Source organism: Triturus cristatus, chromosome 5_1, assembly GCF_964204655.1.
Source record: "Triturus cristatus chromosome 5_1, aTriCri1.1, whole genome shotgun sequence".
Taxonomy (NCBI): domain Eukaryota; kingdom Metazoa; phylum Chordata; class Amphibia; order Caudata; family Salamandridae; genus Triturus; species Triturus cristatus.
Genome location: NC_140587.1, coordinates 864,184,338 through 864,208,645, shown reverse-complemented (window position 1 = coordinate 864,208,645; position 24,308 = coordinate 864,184,338). Strand labels below are relative to the sequence as shown.

Here is a 24,308-nt window from a genome sequence, read left to right as displayed (position 1 = left end):
TCTCACTATATTTTCTAAAAAACTTTCTAGTTTTTCTTTTGATCTTTGGAATTTTATCCCCAGTTCTTCTTTTCTTTCCGGAACAGTTTCATTCTCTAATTCTACTTCCAATTTTTTGATATCCATTTCCATCTTATTGATTTCCAATTTCTTCGTTTTTAATTTATGTGCTCCTAGACTAAGCAATTTTCCCCTTATCACAGCTTTATAAGCATCCCAAGTTATTTGTTTTGAAGTATCCGTTGTATTTTCTTCAAAGTACTGTGATGTAGCCGTTTCTAGTTGATTGATTACTGTTGTTTATGTAGTAAAGAACGATCTACTGTCCATCTACCAGGGGTTGTATATTTGGGTGCAAGCAGAGTTAATTTTACCGCTGAGTGATCGGAAATGTGAGCCGGAATATGTTCAATACTAATGACTCTATTCTGTAAAGATCTGTTTAGGAGATAAAAATCTATCCTAGATTTGTGTCCTAGTTTCTTGTTGTGAAAGGTAAAAGGGTATAACTTTTCTCCTTTTTGTGGCCACATATCTTCCAGATCTAGATCTTTTTTATATATACTTAGCCATTCCCTCATCTTGGGTAAGTTGAGTTGTTTAGTTGAGGGTGATCTATCCTTTTGTGGATTTATTATTATGTTATAGTCTCCTCCTATTATAATGGGGTCAGATGTTAATAAAAGTTCCGAGTATAGGTTTTGAAGAGGTATCAGGTCATCCGAGTTTGGGCCATAGTAGCCTACTATGTTCAATGTATACCCTCCTATTCTTATTTTTGCTATGGCCCATCTTCCCTTATTGTCTACTTTCTTGCTTATCAGTTTTGCCTTCAAAGAGTTTTTTAGAATAATTGCTACTCCTTTCACATTACATTCTTGAGTAGTACATATACATGATCCGACCCAGTTAAGTCTTTTTATTATCTGATCCCATTCCGTGCTAACAAGGTGAGTTTCCTGTAATATGATAATCTCACTATCCGTCTCCTTTATGTATTCCATAATTTTCCTCCTTCTGTTTGGGGTTCTTAGGCCATTGACATTCCATGATAGTATATTTATTATTTTTTCTTTCTCCATTTCTTCATTTCTTTTTAGTGAGTTCTCCAGTCGGATCTATGTTGAGACACTCTTGTACATATTTTATTTGCCATCCTTTGACTCCGTTCGGTTTATGAGGATATTTTTTCTGGATTTTTTCCCTATTTTGCTCCCCACCCTTGTGTTTTCTATTTACATTGTAGTTTTCTGTGAGATTCGTTTTTCCCCCCCCTGAGGAAGCCTCCCTTCTTCTTTTGGGTGAAATTATCCACCCAGTTTGAGCTCCGACCTACCAGATTTTTTACTTATATATATTGTGAGAGTTTTCTTTCCTTCTCCTTTCTTTAGCAGGGTTTTTCTTGAGGGATATCTCTTAGTTTTTCAGTTAGTTTGAATTCTCCCTTCAAGGCTGATCTTTTATCTGTTTTATAAAATGTTCTACATCGTGAGGCTCTCTAAAATTATACATTTTATTTTGCCACATTATTCTTAGTGCTGCTGGGAATTTCATCTGAACCGTTGCTCCCAATGTTTTCAGCTCCTGCATATATTGTCCCAATTCCCACTGTCTATCTTGAGTGGCTTTGCATATGTCAGAGCGTATTTGAATGACCAATTATCTTTGTTCAATGTTCCATTTTTTAAACCTTCACTCAGTATTTTTTCTTTAAGAGTGTAGGACATAAAATTGACTAGAATTTTCCTGGGTTTTTTCTTTTCTTTATTTTTCCTAAACGGATCTCTATGGACCCTCTGGATATTTTCCGTCAAGTTGTCACTTTTAGCCCACGAGAAAAATTCTTCGAGAAGTGCAACAATGAACGATTTTATGTCTGCTCCTTCCATGTTCTCTGGGACATTTAGTATCCTTAGGTTATTTCTTCTTCCTTGGTTTTCCAACGATTCCAGCTTCTCTTTAATTATTTTCTCACTGTCTTTTATTTTCGAAATTTCTTTTTGATTCATACTAACCTTTTCACTGAGAGATTCCACTACTGCTTCTACTGCAGTAACTCTCTGTCCCAGGGCATTTAATTTTTGGTCTAATCCTTCGCATACTTCACGTATCTTATTCTGATTATCTTCAGAGACCAAAATTTTTTCATTCATTGCAGCCACTATTTTCTCAGCAAATACTTCCATGATTTTTTCAGTTGTTGTTACTTCTTGCCCTGTAGCCGCTATGGGGGAGCCTTGTTCTGAAGCTCTCTCTGTGAGTCTAACTTGAGATGACATTGCCTCCATTAAATGTGTGATTACTGGAATAGCGTTAGCCTGAAAAGTTAATCTCTCCCCTCCAACACTTTTTGAGATCTCCTCCTCGTCGCCACTCAGATTACCTGAGGTCTTATTGTCTACAAATAATTTTTCTAGCAATTCATCGGGATTAATTGAGGGCTCTGAGACCTCTCCCTGAGTTGAAAGGCTACTACTTCTTACTTGTAATGTCTCTTGAACCTTAAAATAAGATCGTAGTGAAGGAGTAACTCTGACTTTTTGGTTTGTGTGAGGTTTTGATCTTTCAGGTCTTATTTTGACGTTATCTGCCAGTTCTGCTAAATCAGGTAGCACTCTCCGTTTACGCTTAGTTATTCGTGGAGACACACCTTTCTTTACAAGTGTGCACTGTGATGCTAGTTTGTGGTTCCTTAAACAATAGGAGGATTTTCCTCCTCCTTCTAGGTCTTTGTTTTTCACTTCCTCTGTTATTTCACTGGAAGCAGGGATTCTCCCACCTTTTCCCGAGCGTGTATTGTACACCTTCATTTTATGTTGTATAGGTGTGTGGTTTTCTCCTGCGCGCTTCCCGGAGCCCTCTTTATTAGAACAGCTTACAATCAGATCCGGTTCCGTTATCCTCAATCTGTTTCCCCCAGTACTGAGAGTACTTCTTGTGTTGTTATACTTATTAATTGTTGATTTTATCAAGCTTCCTGAAGAAACCTGAGCTCTGATACCCCGAGTAACTCGTGTAACTAAGGCGGGCACTCCCTCCTGAAAAAGTGGGGAATCCTTTTCAATATTCATTAGCCAGGAGTATGTTTGTACATTAATATTACTGATGTACTCTCTACTCTCTTTATTTTCACTTTTTAATGCCCCCGCTGTTTGGAGTGCGATCTCCGTTCTGCCCTGTTGGCTCGTCTCGCTGCAATTCTGCCTGTCAGATTCTCCTCCGCTGATCCCGCCACTCCTGCCCCGGAACTGAAAAGTAACTTTCTGGAACGCCCTCCGGCAGTTCCGCGTTGCTCTCTGCGCACTCACCCAGACTCCGGCTGCCGAGGGACACCGCCGTGAGAGACCCTGCTTCAGAAGTGAGTCCCGGCTCCCATTTACCATTTCTTTCTTTGCTTTCTTTCTCTGGGTCCATTCACTGGAAGGCTGCGCCGCTTAATCCCCTTTCAAAGCCTGCTAGTACCACGAAAAGAAAACTCTGCTATTTCATATGCTTCTCGCTGAACTGGTTTCTGTCGGAGCTCCCGACCGAGCGTGTTAGCCGGCCGCCATCTTCCTCCTCAAAAGCAGCAAGTAACTCTTAATAAAAAGTGCGACCATGCCTAAATAATTTACCCCAAAAATTCCTCATTCCGGATACTTCTTTTAATACACAGGATACACCCCAATATAATTTACTAAATCTGACATTGCTACATTTTCCGTACCTTTCATAAATTGCCATGCAGCAGTAAATCTCTTAATTGCCCCGAACCTTTTTGCAAAGGCCTCCTCCAACTTTTTTGTTCAGTTCATTTTATAATGCCACTATTTATACGTTGGTACTCTAGTTGTTTTCCAATTCTGTAAGATTAAGGATTGAGCTACTAAAGAGGCAATCTCAGTAAATGTCTCTGCCCCTTTAGCCAATTGGCAAATTTAGCCTCTGGCTTAAAAAGCCAAAGAGCACCACACTGGCCTCTAGTTCAATCCTTCGCTGTAATCCTGAACATAGGGCGGCAAATACCTTTTCACAATACAGCACCACCATAGGGTAAGTCAAAAAAAGTGTTTAGCCTATCAACCCTCCCCCCCAGCTGCTGGCAGCGAAAACAACGATGTTCCAATTCTCGATACATTCTATGGAGGGTTTTAGGAGTGTAATATGCCATCCAGCGTGACAAAAACAACATTCTTTTAAAATTTGCAGCTCTTAAGGCCGTATTGCCTAATTGCGAGATCGCCTGCACCTCAACCTCAGAAAAAGTGCATTGAGTTGCCTGAGTGATCTTATCTAAAAAAACTTTCACCAGGTGGCACTCTCCTTGATTCCATAATAGTCTGTACCAATTCCCCACCCCCCTTAGCTTTGTTGTAAACAAAGCCACCATGACTGGGGAGGAGATTGTGCTTTACTGAAGACAGTATTTTTTTCAGTAGGTGCGTAATCTGCCGGTACCCAAAAAAGAAAAGCTGGCAGCAATCCCCGCACCTAATTTGCAGGTCCTGCCAAATCATGCATTCCACTCCCAACCAAAAAAGGGCCCATATTTTAAAGCTATTAGCATTCCAAAAAGTCAGATGGCTGTTCCTTATTGGTAGGCCCAGAGCTTTGCATTCCTTAAGCTGCAAATATTCATACCCTGCAGACTGAGCCTTTAAGGAATAGAACTCTTGAAGTCTCACAATATTCCTGCACTGTTTTATATCTGGGTTTTTTGGTAACTTTGGCCATTTTTATAAAAACCGGGGGCTGGGATCCAAATCCCTCACTGTCTATTTGTTGAACTAATTTATCTATAAGAGAAGCTTTGTAATATGAGCGTACCTGAGGCAATGCCAATCCCCCCTGATTTATCTCCAGTTGAAGCACTGGAAGTTTGACCCTTGAAACCTTCTTGTTCAATATAAACCATCTTAAAAGTGCTTCTAAATCTTTAAAATAGGCTATACTGATTTTTATCAGAACATTTTCTAAAAAGAAAAATCAGGAAAGATCGCATAGCCATTTTTATCACAGCTACGCAGGCAATTAGTGTAAGAGGAAGAAAGGTCCACCTGTCCAAAAGGTCTCTAATCTTCTTCATCATTGCCTCGTAATTCAGATCATAAAGCTTTACAGAACAATTAGTTACAAATATCACCAAATAACGAATTGGTTTGGAAGAGGAAGCTTGCTGCTGATGCCTAGAAGGAAAAATGCTTAAAGGAGTGTTGAATAAAAGCAATTCCATGTTATTGTGATTCATTTTATATCCCCCAATTGACTGAAACTGCTCAAACTCTGCCAATATCATTTCATTATTTTGTTCTTCTATTGCCTGAGGTATAAAATTATGTCGTCCGCGAATAGTTTTAGCTCAGCCATTCCCACTATTGGTGCCTCTATACCCAAATTTGCCCTAATCCTGAATGCCAGTAGTTCGATAAAAAAGGTAAATAATGTGGGAGACAAGGGACAGCTTTGCAGAGTTGTCCAATTTATATCAATCATCCATGCTAAATTAGAATTGATGAAGACCTTAGGTTACCCCCCTTGATATACATTATGGAACATAGTTATAAATTGAGAGGGAAAGCCGAAACTTTCAAGATCATAAAAAAGAGCATCCCAATTTACCAGGTCGAATGCTTTCTCACCATCTACTATTATTATCAATGCGGGTGTCTGATTCACATTTAAAAATCCAGTGCATGTACTAAGATGCCAGTGTCAGACAACATCAGCCTTCAAGCCACGAACCTGTTCTGGGCCTTATGGATCACCTTTTGGGCTGCCGGAGAGGTAGTACGATTTGACCACATTTTCATTAAAATTTTGCAGTCAGTATTTAATGAGCTAATCGGTCTATATGAGTTTACGTCCCTAGGATTCTTTCCCATCTTAACAAAACTGACAATTGTTGATTCCTTAAAAATTGATTGGGCCTCTCCTCTTTCTTTAATAAAATTAAAATGCTCACCCAGAAAAGTTAATAGATCTACAGAAAAAGCTTTATAAAACTCTGTTGGGAGGCCATCATTACCAAAAGCCTTCCCACAAGGCATTGAAGCCAAGGCCTGCAGGATTTCAAATGCTGTTATGTCAGCTACTAATCCCTCTATCTGTGTGCTTGTCAGCTGTGGTAGTTTAATAGCCTGAAAGTACTGATTCATAGTTTCATTTGAGGCCACATATTTGGTAGCGTCTAAATTACTATAATGTTTCAAAAAGGTTTTAGACACCTCATTATTTTCTGAGACCAGGGCCCGCGATTCTGGTTCCTGCAGCTCGGCAATTAATGCCGCCTCCTGCTTAAGCCTGGTAGACCAAGCCAGGAATTTGCCTACCATCTGGCTTTGCTCATACACCCGCTGATAGAGCAGATGCGATCTATTAATTTCCTCTAAAATAAAAAATTCTCTTAGCTCTTGTTTTGCTTCGACCAACTGTGAATCAGCTAATACTCATTGACCCCAAAGACCTGGTCCTCTTCTGCAAAGTGTTATCAACTGCAGGTCGGAGTTCAGCTATGCATGCCCCCCGAAATTTTACTTGTGAAGCAATAAATGCCACCATCTGACCCCGTATTGTTGCCTTAAAAGCTCCCCAGAATGAAAAAAGTGAAGCAGTGCTCTTATCCAACTTAAAAAATTCCTAGTACATTTCTTCATGCTTGTCAACCATTCCTGGTTGGAAAGAAGGAGCCTGGGTCTACCCCTTTTTCTTGCTTCCGCTTCTAATACGGCACCAACCAACGAGTGGTCTGAAAATGAATTAGCCCAAATTTCTGAACCAACACCTTTGAGAGAGCGGGCGATATGAAAATAATCCATATGGGAAACTGACTGAAAATTACGGGATTAACATGTATATTGTGAAATTCCCGGATGGGCTCTACACCATGGATCAATTAATTGATAGTCCTGCTTCATTACATCTAACACTTTTTTCGTATTTCCCTTCCCAGATCCTGGATAAAATTAAAATCCCACCCTAGGATTAACGGGCCCACTGCTCCTATAGCCAAACATTAATCTGCACAATAGCTTTAGGATCATCCACTGCCATCTGGATCCCTGTGAACTTGAGTAGCCTCTTATTCTATTCCTTTCCCAAGGTAAATTGCGTCCCCCTTACTGCTAATCCAGCAGAAGCACAATATGCCTTCAAATCATTTTTAGGGATAAAAAGCTTTGCTGTATTCATTTTAGGTTGAGTCTCCAGGACAAATAAAACTTGTGGGTAAAAAGAAGTTAGCCACCTAATTAGACCAGCATATTTTTGCTTATTGGACATTCCATTGAAATTACATTATATTACTCGCACTTTAAGACCCATTGCCCAAGTAAACTTCTTTCAATTCAATCCTCTTATTAAAAAACGTTTTCTCAAAATTGCATTGCCCCTATGATTCTGCTCTTTTTTTACTAACCATGCTCCTCCCCACCAAGAACACCCCCACCTCCCAAAACAACCCAATCCTGAGTGAGAGGGGAATGGCCACAATACCCCTCTCACAGTGAAAAACGTCCTTCCCGGGTGCCATGGTGGTGCACCTCAGGTGAACAGACCATCACCTCCTCCCAAATCATCATCACTTTCATTATACCCATCCATTTCCACATCTTGCTAAATATTTCATAGCTTCATATTTAGCGGGACATTTTTTGCAGTAACTCCTGAGCTTCATCTAAGTTGGCAAAGATGTGAAATTGGCCTTTGCCCAACACCCTTAGTTCAGATTGTTGAGCAATTGCTGCGTGCACACCCTAAGCTTTAAATAAGTATGGCAGCTGCACTAATTCCTTCTACGGCACTCTGCAACCGCCGACGTCAGGTAAAATATGGCAGTAAGGTACTTCCTCAGTAGAGAATTGTTTCTTTTGTATAGCTCTGGTCAGAATACGCTCGTTTATATGAAAGTCAGCAACATTTATCAGAACTGTTTGTGGCAGTTTTGAGTTAGGATATGGCTGGGCCGGGACCCTGTGTGCCCGTGTAATTGTAAGGTCTCCTGAATATTCAGGTAGAATGTTCTTTATAAGAAATGTCCTGACCCATTGAAGGACCTTGACCCCTTCACTTCCCTCTTAAACTCCTACCAGGTGTAAATTGGAGCAGTGAGAATAATTTTCCAGCTCATTGATTTTATTCTCCAGTGAAAATTTTTCCTTCCTCGCTAGATTTACTTGCTGCTGCATAACATTAACCTGGTCCTCTAACTGCGAGATCCTTGACTCAGCCTCCTGCATTCTTGCGGAAAACTACCCAATGCTTCCTCAATTTTAGATAATCGTTGATGCAATAATTCTATTTTGTTTGCTTGTGTTGCTTTTACATCTAATTTCGTCCTGGATAAGGTTCTGCATAGTCTTTATATCCCACTGCACAACAGCCTCCTCTCCTTGCTGCCGATTTGAAGGCTACACCTCCTGGGCTCATGGTCTGTTTCCAGACCATGAGACAGTAGCTGATCTAGCTGAACCACTTCCGAGACAGCTGCAAAAGACAGAGATTGTGCCGGAAGCAAGGACCGAATCTTTACTGTTGGGGATTGCTGATTCTCCTTCTCCTGCAGCTGAACTAAGTGCTTTGGATTCTGAGCTGTAGACTGTTCATTTAAAGAAAGCCTGGATTCATAGGGGGGAGGGTCCCGGAGGCCCAAGTGATGCAGCTTTTCCTTTTGTGAAGGTTGGATACTCTTTAAACTTGTTTTGGGTCAAGCTAGAGTTTGCTGCATTGCTATCCACCTGAAAAAGTTTTTGTTTTTTAATTTCGTCAAGCTTTTTAGATGCCTCATTTTCCTTTTTCCTGCTGCCCTTTCTGTTCTCTGCACAGGAATTAGTTGCTTCTTCTTGTTTTGGGGATGACACTCCCAACCCACTTTCTGCTGCCATCAACTCTTGTGGCGCATTATCCTGGGTGACCCCCCAGAAGTGCAACTTCTGAGCCATTTGCAGCTAAGTCCTCCTCCGAACTCAGAGGGCTTGACACCAGCACTGACACTTGATGTGACTTCAAGCTGAGCTCTGCTCTTGCTGCTGCTGAAGCAGTCTTTATTTGGGCTGTCAGTGATTTGGCTTTGAGAGACCCAGCAGCATCCAGATTGCCCATGAAATTGCCACTTTCAAGGGTTTCCCCATTATAGTACAATGTAAATCTCTAGATCCAGTCACATTTAGGGGAGAAGCCAGCCTGCGACCCACTACTTGGTAAACCTTTGAATATGCCCACATTCAACTTGGTACTTACCCCTGAGGTGAAACCTGGTGGCTCTCTCCCTGACGTAGCCTCTACTGTCGTCCTTGCTTTGGGGGCATATGCCAGGCATGTAAGCACCTCCCTTTTGGAGTCTGCTTTGATTGAGGTGCAAACCAAAATCACCTGCTTCAGTGGTGAGCACCGCACCATAGGGGCATATTAGCAAGACCGGCGATAAAATTATCGCCGTTTTAGCGGCAGGAAACTGTCGCTAAAACGGCGATAATGGGCTTGCTAATATGCGTTATAGAATTCCAATAGAAGCCCAAGTTAGATTTGCAGGACATCTAACCTGGGCTTCTATTGGAATTCTATAACGCATATTAGAAAGCCCATTATCGCCGTTTTAGCTGCAGTTTCCTGCCGCTAAAACGGCGATAAGGTCTTGCTAAAATGCCCCCATAATGTCTCCTCTGCCTCTTTATCTACACTAAGTGCTGATAATCCTTTGATCCCAGCAGACCCCCTGCTGCTCTGTCTGGCTGTGTCTGGCCGTTTCAGTTTTCCAGCGTGCTTTCACTTTTTAGCGGCGAACAACCCGGCACCGCAATGCTTCCTTCCATTAAAATGAGAAAATGTTGTTGAGCAACAACACTCAACAGACATGTTTCACCCCCTTCAGCGGTGCCTCTGTTTCGCCATGTCTCGGGCATTTGGCATCTCGGCATCCCCCAGCCCAAAACCCGAAAGCAGAAACAGGATGCCACTGACGGATTGTGGGAAGGAGGAGCCGTCACCTAGCAGTGGCGGACCATGTGGGATTCGTCAGCAGCAAACGCCATGCGTATTTTTATTGAGTGACTTATTTATCACCATCAGTATACAGGGGATGTTGTAGAAAAATGAAATGAGCTGTGATGTGAATTATGGGACAAGAATATGAACAAAAAAAAAAGAGAAATGAAAAAAGTAGCACTGTAGAAACAGCTGGTTTGAGCATTTCAATATTGGATGAATGATTCTGTTCATCCTCACAGATGCATAATTCTATAAAAAACACAAGGCAACAGGGTTGAGGTAATGCCAATCAAGAAACCTGAAATTGCGCATTTTCTTAGTGAGCACTGAAATTGTCTACATTGTGGACAGAACGGTGGAAACAACAACTGTAGCTGGGTAATTAGGAAGCAGTAGTAGGTAAGACATCATGAGGGCGAGGTCGGAGGGCGAGATTGATGTACAGTGGCAAGGGATTACATTGGAGGGGGAGACATTTGTACGGTCCCATATCGCCGAGGAGTTACGAGGAAATGAGTGGGAAGGAACGTGGGGGCTTTTGTGATCACAGGACACTTCTTCAGGATATAAAGGGTTTATTTAAGTTACACAGAGAGACCCCCAGAAGCCACCTCCTCAGCTCCTCAGCTAAGCTTCACTGCTGGATTCTACAACCCAGATTCCAGCAGTAGAATCTTGTTGCTAGGAGATGGAGTGGAAACCATAAAACATGGAAGCATTAAAGAAACATACACATATAAGGAAAACATAACACATCTCCCTTTTTTAACAAAATTATGGAAGAAGATTTGCTATACTAAAATACAAATATATACATTACTACCATAATAAAAACTGAGGAACTTTTCCTTGAACATACATACAATTTGAACATAACGATGCTCAATCACAAATATAATTCTCCAGTTTTTTTGGTCTAGACTTGATGCGCTCACTAGGAGCTCTTCTGGGCAAATCACTAGTTCTGTCAACTAAGATTTTTATCCAACCACAACTTCACTTCAAATTCACTACACTTTACAACCCTACGGACATTCCACCATTTTCCATATGATAATTTGATCATGTTGCCTTGAACTTCACTGATCTTCTTAGGCTCTGATAAATTAGAAATACCCTTCTTCCCAAAATTACCAGCACACACCTTTACTAAATCACCTTCCTTAAAACTAATGCCCCACATTAGACAAGTCACTAGAGATCGCGAAACGTATTGAGAACACCTCTCAGTACGTCAAAGACTTAGCTGACAATAAACAAAAAAATGATCCAGAAGGAAACAAAATATGCATGTTAAATCGCCTTAAGAAAACCGCCAAAACAGATAGTGAGGACAAGACAAATCCTGCAATGAAACCTGAAATTATGTTAAGAAAAAAGGTGTGCTACAGATGTGGGAGTAATAAAAACACTACTGAAGCCAGTCATTGTCCGGCTGCGAAAAGTCGTTGTTTCAAGTGTAAAAGAATTGGTCATTTCTCAAGGGTGTGTTAGGGAGAAAATTTTCATAATGCAAAAAAATCTGTAAACATCATTAATGATGTGGTGATACAACAAACCATGATTGAAACAGAAAGTGGAAGTTATTCTGACGTAGAAGTAATGGTAGTAAGAAACAATATTGATTCCGATTCCTCTGATGTACATGTTCCCCCTAAATGCATTATTAGCATAAATGATGTGGATATATCCATGTGGGCAGATTCATGCTCACCTTTCACGATAATTGACAGACAGAAGTGGAAGGAGTTAAGAACAGAGAAATTAATTCATACAGATGTTGAACCACTAGGATATTGTGGTACTAAATTACCAGTACTAGGTTACTTCAATGGATTATTATTGTTCAAGGGGAGGAGAACAGAAGCTAAAATTTATGTTGTAGAGGTAGGGAAATGTTTATTGGGATGGAAAGAACAAAAGAATTTGGGGATCATTCTCGATCCCAATCATCCTTTACAAGTCTTATTAACGGATCTTGAAGACAATAAGTGGGCAGAGAAATTTCCAAAGCTTTTTAAGGATGAATTAGGATGTCTTAAAAAGTTTGAACACCGAATTGTTTTGAAAAGGGACGCTGTCCCCAAGGTGCACAAAGTCCGGAATGTTCCCTTAGCTTTAAGGGGTAAACTTAAGATTGAATTACAAAGACTATGTAAAGAAGGTGTGATGGAACCCATAGAGGCATCGGTGTGGTTAAGTCCGATTGTGATCGCACACAAACCTAACGGAAATATTCGCAGGTGTGTGGATTTAAGAGACTTAAACGAATGCATATGGGTAGACAGACATCCTTTACCGCGCATAAATGAAATGTTGTCTAGTGTTGCGGGTGGTAGGAATTTTACAACTCTAGATTTATCCAGTGCCTACCATCAAGTGTGTTTACAATCAGAATCGAAGCATTTAACGTCCTTCATAACACCTGAAGGTGCGTTTCAATTTGTTAGGATGCCATTCGGGTTAGCCTCCGCATCAGCAGTTTTTCAGAGAGTGATGCAATCAATTTTGAAGGATATAAGGAATGTATTGGTATTCCAAGATGATGTGTTAGTTTGGGGCAGAGATGAAAAGCACCATGACACAACTTTACAGGAAGTACTTACAAAGTTAGAGGCTGCAGGTCTGACTATTAGTCTCCCAAAATGCAAATTTGGCAAACAAACGGTTGATTACTTAGGACACACCTTGTCCTTTGAAGGCATAAAACCCAAATTGAATTTAGTAGAGGATCTTGAAAAGGCCCCTTCTCCTCAAGACAAGGACCAATTAAGATCTTTTCTCGGCTTAGCCGAGTATTATGCCAAATTTGTTTACCATTTTTCTGATTTGGTACAACCATTACGGGATCTCATGAAAAAAGGGGTGTCATTTGCATGGTCTGTGGAATGTCAATCAGCATTTGTAGCCATCAAAAAGGCTATAGCAAACGCTACTGCTTTGAGTCCGTTTGATCCACATGATGAAACAATAATTGTTACAGATGCTAGTGGATATGGTCTTGGGGCAGTATTAATGCAAAGAAGTAAAGGAAAAGAAAGAGTAGTGGCCTTTGCATCACGCACGTTGAAGGGTGCAGAGTCTTCGTATTCAACCATTGAAAAAGAAGCGCTTGCGTGTTGGTGGGGTGTACAGCACTTTCGAGTATATGTTTGGAGCACCAAGTTTGAGCTATATACAGATCACAGACCGTTATTAGACATTTTTACCACAGTAGGTGCTGGAAGAGCCACTCCACGCATTGCAAAATGGTTGTATCGCTTACAGGAATTTTCATTTGAAATGAAGTATGTTCCCGGAGTGAGGAACGTGAATGCAGATTGTTTGTCACGATTACCTGTGAATTGTGATAGACATGATAATCTGGACGAAGAAGAATGGATGGTAGCTAATATCGTTGATGTTTGTCAGGCTATAAGCGAGTCTGAATGGAAGGAGGCAATTGCGCAGGATGCGATTTTGGTTAGAATCATCAAATTGTTGCCCACTACATATGGTTGGAAGGTAGATGATGATTTCAGAAGTTACAAAAATGTGTGGGAGGAGTTATCGGTAGTTAGTGGCATTGTAAGGAGAGGGGATAAACTAGTTGTGCCTGAATCTTTAAGGAATAGATTAATGCGTCTATTGCATGAAGGTCATGGAGGCATGTCAGCAGTCAAGAGAAAAGCCAGAATGGATTTCTGGTGGCCCGGCATGGATAGGGATGTCGAAAGGTTTGTGAGAGAATGTATAGCTTGTACATGCAGTGATAAGTCTCACGTTTTAAGGGAATCACCCATTAATCCCATTATGCTTCGTGAGAAACCATGGGTGAGATTGGGAATGGATATTTGTGGTCCGTTTGATTGTTTAGCAACATCCGAAAAGTATGCCATTGTTATGATGGATTATTATTCGAAATGGCCAGAAGTTGCATTCGTCAGTGATGTCAAATCCAGCAGTGTCATTGCATTTTGTGATGAAGTTTTTAGAAGAGAGGGTTGTCCTGCAGAGATCTTGACAGATAATGGTCCACAATTTACTTCTAACAATTTCTCTTGGATCTTGGAATTATTGGTTCTATTGATCAATTGATCCCTGATGATTTCATCCCTTAAATCTTTAAACCTACAAGTTACAGCTAATCTCCTTAAAGCTGCTACATACTGTTCGATTCTTTCACCTTGTTTTTGGGCACGAGAGAAAAACTTATGTCTCTCAACTACTAAACTCAATTTTTTACCAAAATTCTCTGACAATGCAGACAAGGCATTCTCGTATACATCATACTGGTCATCATCGGAATCAGAATTCCCATTGTTGGTTTCTACCTGAAAATTTGGCAAAGTGCTTAAGACCTTCCTACCCTCAACCCCCAAACTTAACTTTAGAATCGCAAATTTTCTCCTTGGTAGGTATACATCTCCCCCAATGGCTTCTAGATACGTGACAAAAGCTTCTTTCCAATCCTCCCATGCATGCATTCATCAAGGCCATGCGATAATTATCGCTCAGCGCTCAGCGCTCTTAGTGCGAGGATAATTATCACCAGCCAACTCTGAATTTTATTGTGGTGATAGCGTGCTATCAGCAACACTTATCACCAAAGCGATAAAATTCAGAGCGCAAGCTGCCAGTTGTGCGATTATCGCTGGAAATACAGCAATAATCGCACAAGGTTTGGCGAAAGGTTGCTGATAGGGCAAGGCATACTTAGCCATGATATCCACCTTACATAGGATATCATGGCTAAGTCAGTTTTGAAGTAGGCGTAAGAAAAGTAGCGATAACAGAGGTTATCGCTACTTTGCTTGTCGCTCTGCAGGTTAGCGTGCCCATTGATAATTGGAGAAATGTCGCTTAGCGACATTTCTCCAGTTATGTCAGGACAGGAACGCCCACTTTGCATCTCATTAGAGATGCAAAGATGAGCGTTGGGGGAAAGGGCGATAATGCAAGGATTCACGCGATAGCGTGACCTTGCTGATTAGGCGATAAAATTATCGCCGCTTTCCGTCCGAAAACGGACGCTAAAGCGGCGATAATTTTATCTCCGAGGCTTGATGATATGCCCCATGGCACCCACCAATGCGAACCTTGCTAGAGCAACCATCTACACACAAAACAAGGAGTGGGGGCTGATAAAGTCTAACAGGGGAGGCATTCATCCACGAGGAGGCCAATGTTTAGGAATGGTACCGCTGCTGTATAGGTTTTTGGATGCTGGGATAGTCCTAATGCAGCAGCTTCCCATGCGGGCTCTAAGGGTAACAGTACAAGTGGATAATGTATGGAAAACTTGGTCCCAATAAGAAGAGAGAGAAGGGCAGGTCCCGAGCATATGATGGAAGTCAACATCATCGAGAGAACAACAGTGCCAAGTGGCAGCAGCTCCGGGGAAAAACCTAATATTACTGGCGGATGCGAGATAAGCAAGATGTGAAATGAAGTACTGGATCAGTTTAAACCTGGCATTCCGAGAAACGGTACATGGATAGTGAAGTGCTCTTTCCCACTCCTTCTCATGAAAGTCTCTTCCAAACTCAGCCTCCCAGATATCTTGGAAATGTTGATGAGAGGTAGGAAGTGAGCTGTACTGTGATGTCAGATTGTACTCACCGTGTGAAGCATTTGAGTTGGCTGATGTATGACCGGTTCACATCTATAATCGCCCTCCTAGTGCGCAGAATGTGGGAAGTGAGATCATACATAAAGAACTGTCCCCGTGTACTGCAGATTGGTCTTGTAAGGTTCGAAAGGACTGACGTAGTCCAGCCTCGAACAGATACAGTATGTCTGGTCCTGCTGCCAGTGGAGTTGCTAGATCTACTGCCACCTGGGGCAGCCCCTAAGTTTGCCGCCAAGTGCAAATAAGAGCGGGGGTGTCGGCCAATGGCCAACTTGATCCCGCGGGAGTCGTGGCGTTTTGACGGATTACTTGATTTTGGGGGGCTGGTGGTAGTCGACAGACACGACTTGCTCACATCCACCGCCCCCAAAAAGAGTGCTGCCTGGGGCGGACTGCACCCCCAACCCCATGCTACACCACTGCCTGTTGCTTCCCCAACATGTGAGGCTTTTCTTATCAAAAATTGAATGTTGTCCCGAGAGGCCAAATAGGGGAAAACTGGCTGCATAAGTGGATAGGCTTCATGTGACCAGCTGAAGCCGAACCAGGCACCGAAGTGACAATCAAAGTAGTCTAGACGAAGCCCACCTAATTTGAAATTAGTCATGCCTATGAAATGACTGCATGGAACATGACATTTGGAAGCAACTGAAAAATAAGAGCGAGCAATGTCGATCTTTCTAAAAACATGCCGTAAGTTATAATTCATTTATTCCTAATGGCCGAAAGGGCAGAATGGATCCTGCCTGAAAAATATTTAATCAAATTGGTGTATCCTGGTGAAAAATGGCGTTGTATAATAAATATCTGTAAAAGCATATTCAGTATTTCCAGAAAGCATAGTTGAATAATTGACAGTCACTAAAATGTACGCGTGGACTCAGGTATGAAAGCAATACCATGCGCATACATCTGACTACAATGACTGCTTCATCGCTTCTCCCAGTGGCATCCGCTCCTGTGACAGGGAAATACTTGTACATGTAGGTCTGTTACTGATTGTGTTCTCATGGCCTGTTACAGTGATAGAGGGAAGAAAACTGGACTGTGCTACTGTATGAAAAGGGCTCCTGATACATACCTCGTCATGAATTTCTTGTTTGGAAAAATGAGTGAATAAAAGCTTGGACTGCCGTTGGTAAGTGCTTTGAAAAGCCTGACTGTTTATAGTTTTTACTTCAATATTAGCTTGCACCCTTAGGTTGGGCTGTAAATTTGGCTTCACTTAAAAGCTTTATTAGTAGCTGTACATTGGATTGTCTTTGATTAACTCTGCAGCCTACAATATGCAATGAGCTCAGTAATATACACTATGTAATGTGGAGGTACACTAATATTAAAAATGTAAAACAGTGTCAAGGTTGGCATGCTCTAAAATCTGGAATAATTTATATTAAGCAGTCCAGTAGGTGTTTATAAATAAATGTGTACAAGAAGCCCTAAGCAACGCAAAAGCCTAGTTATAAATTTTAGTTCTGCAGATGATCAGGACAGTGACCACATAGCAAAATTCAAACTTAGGCGTCTATTACGATGGCGGGCGTACAAAGCCCGCCACCATAATGAAATGTGAGACCGTCCGCCAGGGGTGCGGCGGTCCCGCACCTGCAATTAGGATGCCACCGCCACCGTGGCGGTGGCATCCCCCATTCCCAACATTGTGGGGGGCAGAGCTCACAGCACCGCCCGCCACAATGCTGGGAATGCACATTGTGCATTGGCATGCACAAGGTGACAGGCACTGTGCAGTGCCTGCCACCTTGTCCTTGCCAATGTAGGGGGATACCACAGGTACCCCCCAAGTGCACCCCCCAACCCACCAACACTTAGGGGGCCCGCAATGGGCCCCCGCAGGCAGCAACCGCATGCCTTTCCATGGCGGCGTAAAGGCTCATCTCCGCACTCATCATGATATGGATGGCGGTGTCTTGCAGACACCGCCACCATGTCATGACCTTTTCCCGCCTGGTCGGCTAATCGACTGGCGGAAAAGCGGCGGACGGTCTTTCCGCCCACCGTGGACCCCCCCAGCCATACTAATATGGCGGGGGGTCATTCAGGCAACAATGGCGGGCATATTGCCCCCACCGGACCGGGGGTGGCTACCGCCGGCCCAGCGGGGGCGATCCGCCTGCCATTCATAAGGGGCCCTAAGTGAGGTAGTCAATCATTACCATCTTGCAATTCACAATTTGAAAGTTTTGTGAGAAATAACCTACACTTCAGAGTTGCTGACAAATAATTACATAGGGTATAAGCAACAATGTACCTCCAAAGATACATTATAACGATATTTCATTGCAAAAGGAGTTTGATGAACATATATCTTTTATGCCATCACAGAACTCCACGTAAGTTCCAATATCCTTTTTGATGCACACCTGGAGATGCATTATTCCACATAATAGGCGGATCTCCCTGCTTGGAGATCCTCCTTTAGAGATCCCATCAGTTAGCCTAAGGTTTTGTAGGTCATCTATTTCTTTCTTTCTAAATATTCTTGGAGTTGCAGTTCAGAAGTTTCTGTAGACTACATGTCGTATCGTGGAATGTATACTTGACAGCTGAATATGATGTGTTACAAACACCTAACACCAATGTGAGAGTTGTACCCTAAAGTGTCTTTTGTGAGCCTACCTGTAGTCTTTGAGTAGCTGCTGCATTGTGAGATTAAAACGTGATTATCAGGCTGCTTGAATGCTTTAGGGATACCATAAAGATGGCCTAACCTGAAAATAAATGGATATCTGTCCCTAACATCAGAAGAAATTGGGAATTTGCCCACTTTCTTCGCATGCTCTGCGCCTCCTCGCAGTGCCTGGTGTGTGGGAGAAACAACAGCCTCTTTGCAGTGTCCAGGGCGTGGGAGAAACAACAGCCACCTTGCAGTGCCAGTGTGTGGGAGAAACAACAGCCTCTTTGCAGTGTCCAGGGTCTGGGAGAAACAACAGGCACCTCGCAGTGCCAGTGTGTGGGAGAAACAACAGCCTCTTTGCAGTGTCCCATGGGGGAAAAACAACAGCCCCCTCACAGTGCCAATGTGTGGGAGAAACAACAGCCTCTTTGCAGTGTCCAGGATGTGGGAGAAACAACAGCTACCTCGCAGTGCCAGTGTGTGGGAGAAACAACAGCCTCTTTGCAGTGTCCAGGGTGTGGGAGAAACAACAGCCTCCTCACAGTGCCCAGTGTGTGGGAGAAACAACAACCTCTTGCAGTGTCCAGGGTGTGGGAGAAACAACAGCCTCTTCACAGTGCCCAGTGTGTGGGAGATAGAACAGCAAAAGTGGCGGGTGCGGTGGAAGGTGGTTTGTGTCTGCAGATGCAGGAGACAAGAGTGGGAGGAAAAAGCAGGCAGACAGTAAATGACAAAGGCAGCTGGAGGTAGAGCGTCAGCAAGCAAAGGGCCATAATGACGGTCTTTGCTTGTTCTGTTGCTTCCAAATGTGAAAGGATGCCCTCCTGCCACATGTGAGGTTGTGGTCAGGGATGTAGTAAAGTCCTAAAACCCAACCGCCAAAAGAAACCTAAAAGGCACAGTGACTTCACCAATCACATGAAATTACTTATTACAGTTTTTACAGTACCTACATGGTTATCATTTTTGCAAGACAAATTCAAAGTTCAACCACTGCGCTCTGTTTATGAGTAGAATAAGGGCATCACTTTTCTATTGTAAGCACTAAAACCTGAAGTATATTTTCATTAAGAATGTAGGACCTTATTTAGAGTTTGGTGGACAGGATACTCCAAAACGTGGGGATATCTTGTTTGCAACAATACAAGTGCCATAGGCTGTAATGCACTTGCAATACGGCAGGCGTGATGCTTGCCATGTTTGTGATGGCGTAACCCGTCCTCCGAACTCTGAATAAGGACCAAAGTTAGCTGCTGGCCAACTGTAATTGTGTTAAGTTTTAGGATAACTAGTTTTAACTTTTTCTCTGGTAATCACTGTGTATGTTTTTCTCTTGTCCGCTGACTCACCGAAGAGTGACGCAATGTGGCCATCGATTGTTGCAGCATTTTGGGGATGCAAACATTGGTGAATAATTCAATTCCAGATGAGAATTTAGGACTCTGGCTTCCTTCCATGCTGTTGACTTCCTTTAAAACTGCGGTTGAGAGTCACAAAACCCAAAGACTGACTACCTGTCCAACAACGCAAAAAAATGTACAGTACTTAATTTTTGCTGGTGGTTGCAGATGATGGGCGCGGCTATTGATTTTTAGAGACTTACTTTTCATCCCTAAACTTTGATCCAGAGCAAGAGGGAGAAAGGCACTGTTATCAGCATAATGTTTTTTTGGCCAGAGCCTTGTGCCCTCCTGGCATCACTTGAGGCCCCCCTTTGGGGACTCAACCCCCAGTTTGAAGACCCCTGTTGTAAGGCATATGATGATGACATTTACTGCGTAACCAAGCCTCTCCATTAAGGGAGAGGGTGAAGCCTTAGGGCCAGAGCGGTTGCTGACTTTGAAGCTGGGGAACCAGGTTCGAGTCTCAGCAGGGATGCTCAACTTCCTGTGATTCTGGCCAAATCACATAATGTCCCCATACCTAACAAAAAATGAATGTGTCCTTGTGTAATGAAACTGGTGCTCATGTAAAGCGCTCTGATACCTGATATCTTCGGGTCTAGTTCGCGCTATATAAAACTCTAAAAATAAAAATAAAAGTGGAAAAACTGCAATAACAGGAAAGGTATTTTTTGCCTTCCTATTTATTTCTGGATTTGTTAAGGCAGTGTAGAAAAATACCTCTCCTGGCCACAGTGAACTGAGGTGTCACCACCCACTGGGACAACAAAAAACAGAACTCCTAAATTGTACCACCACTTGCCCCCGGGAGGGGAGCATGGAGTCTGCTGCTCAGAACCAGAATGTCCCTTGCCAATTCCTCTCTGACATGCCCTAAGAAGGGGTCGAAGGAGGGGCACCACATGCTGTGGCAGGTCAGGACAGGCCATTGCAATTCAGTATGCAACAATAGGCCGCCTGATAGTTGTTCTAGGTTGGGGAGGGGCTGCTGCAGACTCTCAAGATCAGAGGAGCAGCGTGACCCCCCCAGAACTTTGGGGAAACCGGCACACATCTGGCCTCGGGCTTTGGGGCCTCAGCACCGCCCGAATGCCCACCTTCCCAATCTGAGCCTGTCCATCAGATCATTTAGCCCATGCTCCAGCCATCGGACACCACTTCCTGTGGAGAGAAGGCACAGGAAGTGCAGTGGCCAACAGAGGACACCTTGCAGGCAGTTCAGCACAAGGGCAGCATGGTGGGAGACACGTCTGAAGAAGTGTACCAATACGTGTTTTACGTAGCAGTAACACCGTCGTCCCATAAATATCGGTGGGACACAGTGATCTGACATTTTGTTATACAAAATGGCGCAAAAGCAGAACATTGACATAAAACAACATAAATTGAAGTCCCGCTGAGGACAGCGACACATTGTTTTTGGAACATACCATTCTGCTCCCTCTGGACCCCAGCAGCAAGCAGGTCCGGTTCCCCCAGGCTGATGTCGTTAAGTCTGGTGCCAAGACACTCCACGCAAAGAAGTTTGCACCACTCTTCCGCTTCCAGCTCTGCAAACAAAAAAAACAAAACACATCAGCAGCACGCTATTGTGGCTTTACTCTGCATGACTAAGAGAGAATAGCAAAATGACTCAGCTCAAGTCTCAACTGGAGATTGGAATGTTTTTTAAATAAGGTATTGAAGGTTCTGGTTCAAATAATATACCTACTATTACCTGCTCAATCAAGCTTGAACCTACATTTACGAGAGAGCAGCTCGGAAGAAATGGCCTTATTTCAAAGATAAAAGCTTTACCTGTTTGAACATTAATGGGCTGGATAATTAAAAAATGACAAAGCATGGCATTTTATGGTATATTCTTCAGAAAAAGCAAAATCCACAAAACACAATTTGTAATGATAATATATGCATTTAAAATGCTTGATGGGAGGAAAGGCAGAAGCCTTTCCATATGGCCATATGCTTTACATTCTTCATTTGCATTTGTTTCTCAAATGAGCTTTGCTTTTTTGAGCAGGGTGGTCATCCATTGTAGTAAAACGCTGCAGTATCCCAAAGACCATCTGGTCGTCGATCTAGCATAAACACAAAGATTTGTAGACTCTGTGGGGGAGGGGCACTGGGGCTGAGCGGTGTTTGCATAATAAACACAAACCACGGTGACACTTCATCAGTTCATACCGCCTGGCTTTTTTCTTTTTTTAAATGATGCTGCCTTTTTTCCTTATTAATTCTACCTGTTTTTCTTGCTTTTTCCACTCTGAACACTATAACAGAATATAATTTTAATTTAACCACCATGACTCATTTTGAAGAGGGATAGCTCTATAAATACGACTCACTATCTATAAAGAACACTTTCCAAACTTAGGGGCCTAATTCACCAAGGTAAACTTACACTTTAGTGTAAGTTTACTTTTTTTTGGTATTCACAAACTATGATTAGTAGTGAGTTTACAACTTTAGAGACTTCTCAGTCGGGGCGGGGAACTCGGCACATAAAAAGATAGACCTCTCCTATGTTTTTATGTGCAGAGTTCTCTGGCCAGCTGTGCAGTGTCCGCGGTTGTAAACTTACCTTTAACTTGTAGTTTGTGAATCAAAAGAACCCATAGACTTACACAAAAGAGTAAGTTTACCTTTGTGAATCAGGTCCATAGTATTTCAATACAGGAAACATCAAAACAAGTATTTTTAAGGGAGTTAGCTCCCTCAAACTACATTGGAATGCTCAATAGCGATCTTAAAATCAACAGATGATGGGTCAGATTTACAAGAAACTGACGCATCTATGTAGATACGTCAGTTTTCCTGCGCCTCAATGAAAAACCCTTGCGCCACCATAGATGCGCTGTATATACAATACGGCGCACTATGGCACAAGGATTGACAGATGCATCAGAAATTCTGACGCATCTGTTGGTGGAAAAGTCACGCATTGCTGGAGTCGTGTCTCAAGCACGACGCAACTCCAGCAATACATGTTGTGGCCTATTTCCAATACACTGCGTCACTCCTTATGCCTGCTTGAAGCAGGCGTAAGGTTTTGACACAGTGGCGTCCTATACGTCACGCAGTGAAATCTTGTAGATTTCACTGCGTCACTTTTACGAGGCTTTCCTGCGTGGGAACGCCTACCCTGCATACATTATACCTGACGCAGGTATAATGTTACGCAGGGCTTTATAATGTGACACATCCCCCTAGATGCGTCACATTGTAAATTTGCCGCATTTTTTATGCCACAATTGCATCACAAAAGGGACGCACCGGTAGCGTAAAAGTGACACAAGGGGCTTGTAAATCTGCCCCCCTGAATATCCTTAGAACACTGATACATGAAGCAACTGTGTGTTGTAAAAGAGGCAGTGGCGGCTCCTCCGTTTGAGCAGAGGAGCTTCACCCCACCTGCTGCGAGCACACCAGGTACACACAAATAAGTAAAATGGCATGTCAATGACATTTTGCTTAAACGCCGCAGTGCGTGGGCAGGGGGCGGGGCTGAAGTTGCAATTGCAGGATTACAGCTGCCCGGGCAGTGCAGATGTCGGGTTGTCTGGCTCTATTGCTACGGCCAACCCGACATGCGCAGTGTGCACCTAGCAATCCCCTGGCTGTGAAACCGCCAGGGGCTTGTTGGCACAGGCCCCCAGCCTCAAAATGAGCACTGGGTTATCCTGCTCCCACCAATCATCGAGTTGCTTTCTGCATGACAGCAGCTCCAGAATTGGTTGTATTCGTGTCCACTGAGCAAGAAGGAAATCCTTCCATTTCCTGCTCGTGGATGCCGATTGGGGAGAAAGGTGTGCACTGGGGGGGCAGTATATGGAGAGTTTTGCGCCGTAGTGCCCCATCATATTTTTATAGTGGTACCCATCCCTGAAAAGAGGACATGTTCATAGCAGAAAATTCAGTTAGAACTAACCAAAAAGTACTACATTTCAATTTGAAGCCAACATACATTAATGAAAGAAAGTTTGGTAGCATGACTGTCAAAAGGACCAGGGCGGACACGCATTTTTTCCATAGATCCCACGCAGAAGGGGCAGGGTAGGCAAACATTTTTCCATAGACTCCGTGCTTTCTCAAGGCCCTGCTCTTGTGCTGCAAAATCTATTAATGGACTTTGAAGCAACTTTCATTATAAATAATGAGGCAGCTAACAGTGAAAACTACTAGTTGGCACCAGATGGTGGAGCTGCCATGTTTTCTCTTTCCTTCAGAGTTTACATTCAAAACAGATTTTTTTGTCACTTGGAGCCCCACAAACCTTTTGACTCAGGCTTACAAAAAACTATGACATACCTGCTGGGGGCATGATTTGGTATAATTTTCAATCCCAGGGTGCACAAGACTCTTTACTGCCATAGTTGCACTTCATTGTTCATGTGTCCATTTAATTAAAGGAGCAGAAGGTATGAAAGGTAAACAGAAGTCCCTTACTGAGACCCTTTTTCTCTGCTTTGCTAGAAAATACAGTGGTGTGATCCACATCAACTAAGAAATTGCCTGCGCTTGTAGGACCTCTAACCACAAAAAACACCTCTACCATTTAACAGATTACAGAACTGGGAGAGGTTGTAGCATTCAACCACATTTAAGGCCATTCCAGTGGCGTAACAAAATCCCCTGTGGTGCAGGAGGGGGACGAGCTCTGGGGACCCAGTCCGGCACTGGCAGGTCCCTGGCCTGAGAG

The 24,308-nt window shown here is 42.9% G+C and overlaps 1 protein-coding gene across 1 annotated transcript in view; it reads right to left on the bottom strand.

The window, feature by feature from the left end:
* The window catches only part of DOK6 (docking protein 6), a 1,435,463-nt gene that overhangs the window by 1,135,771 nt on the left and 275,384 nt on the right, over positions 1–24,308 (bottom strand). The window contains exon 5 of the mRNA XM_085603942.1: positions 21,040–21,159. Coding sequence (XP_085460068.1) covers positions 21,040–21,159 — 120 coding nt within the window. The remainder of the gene's footprint in view (positions 1–21,039; positions 21,160–24,308) is intronic.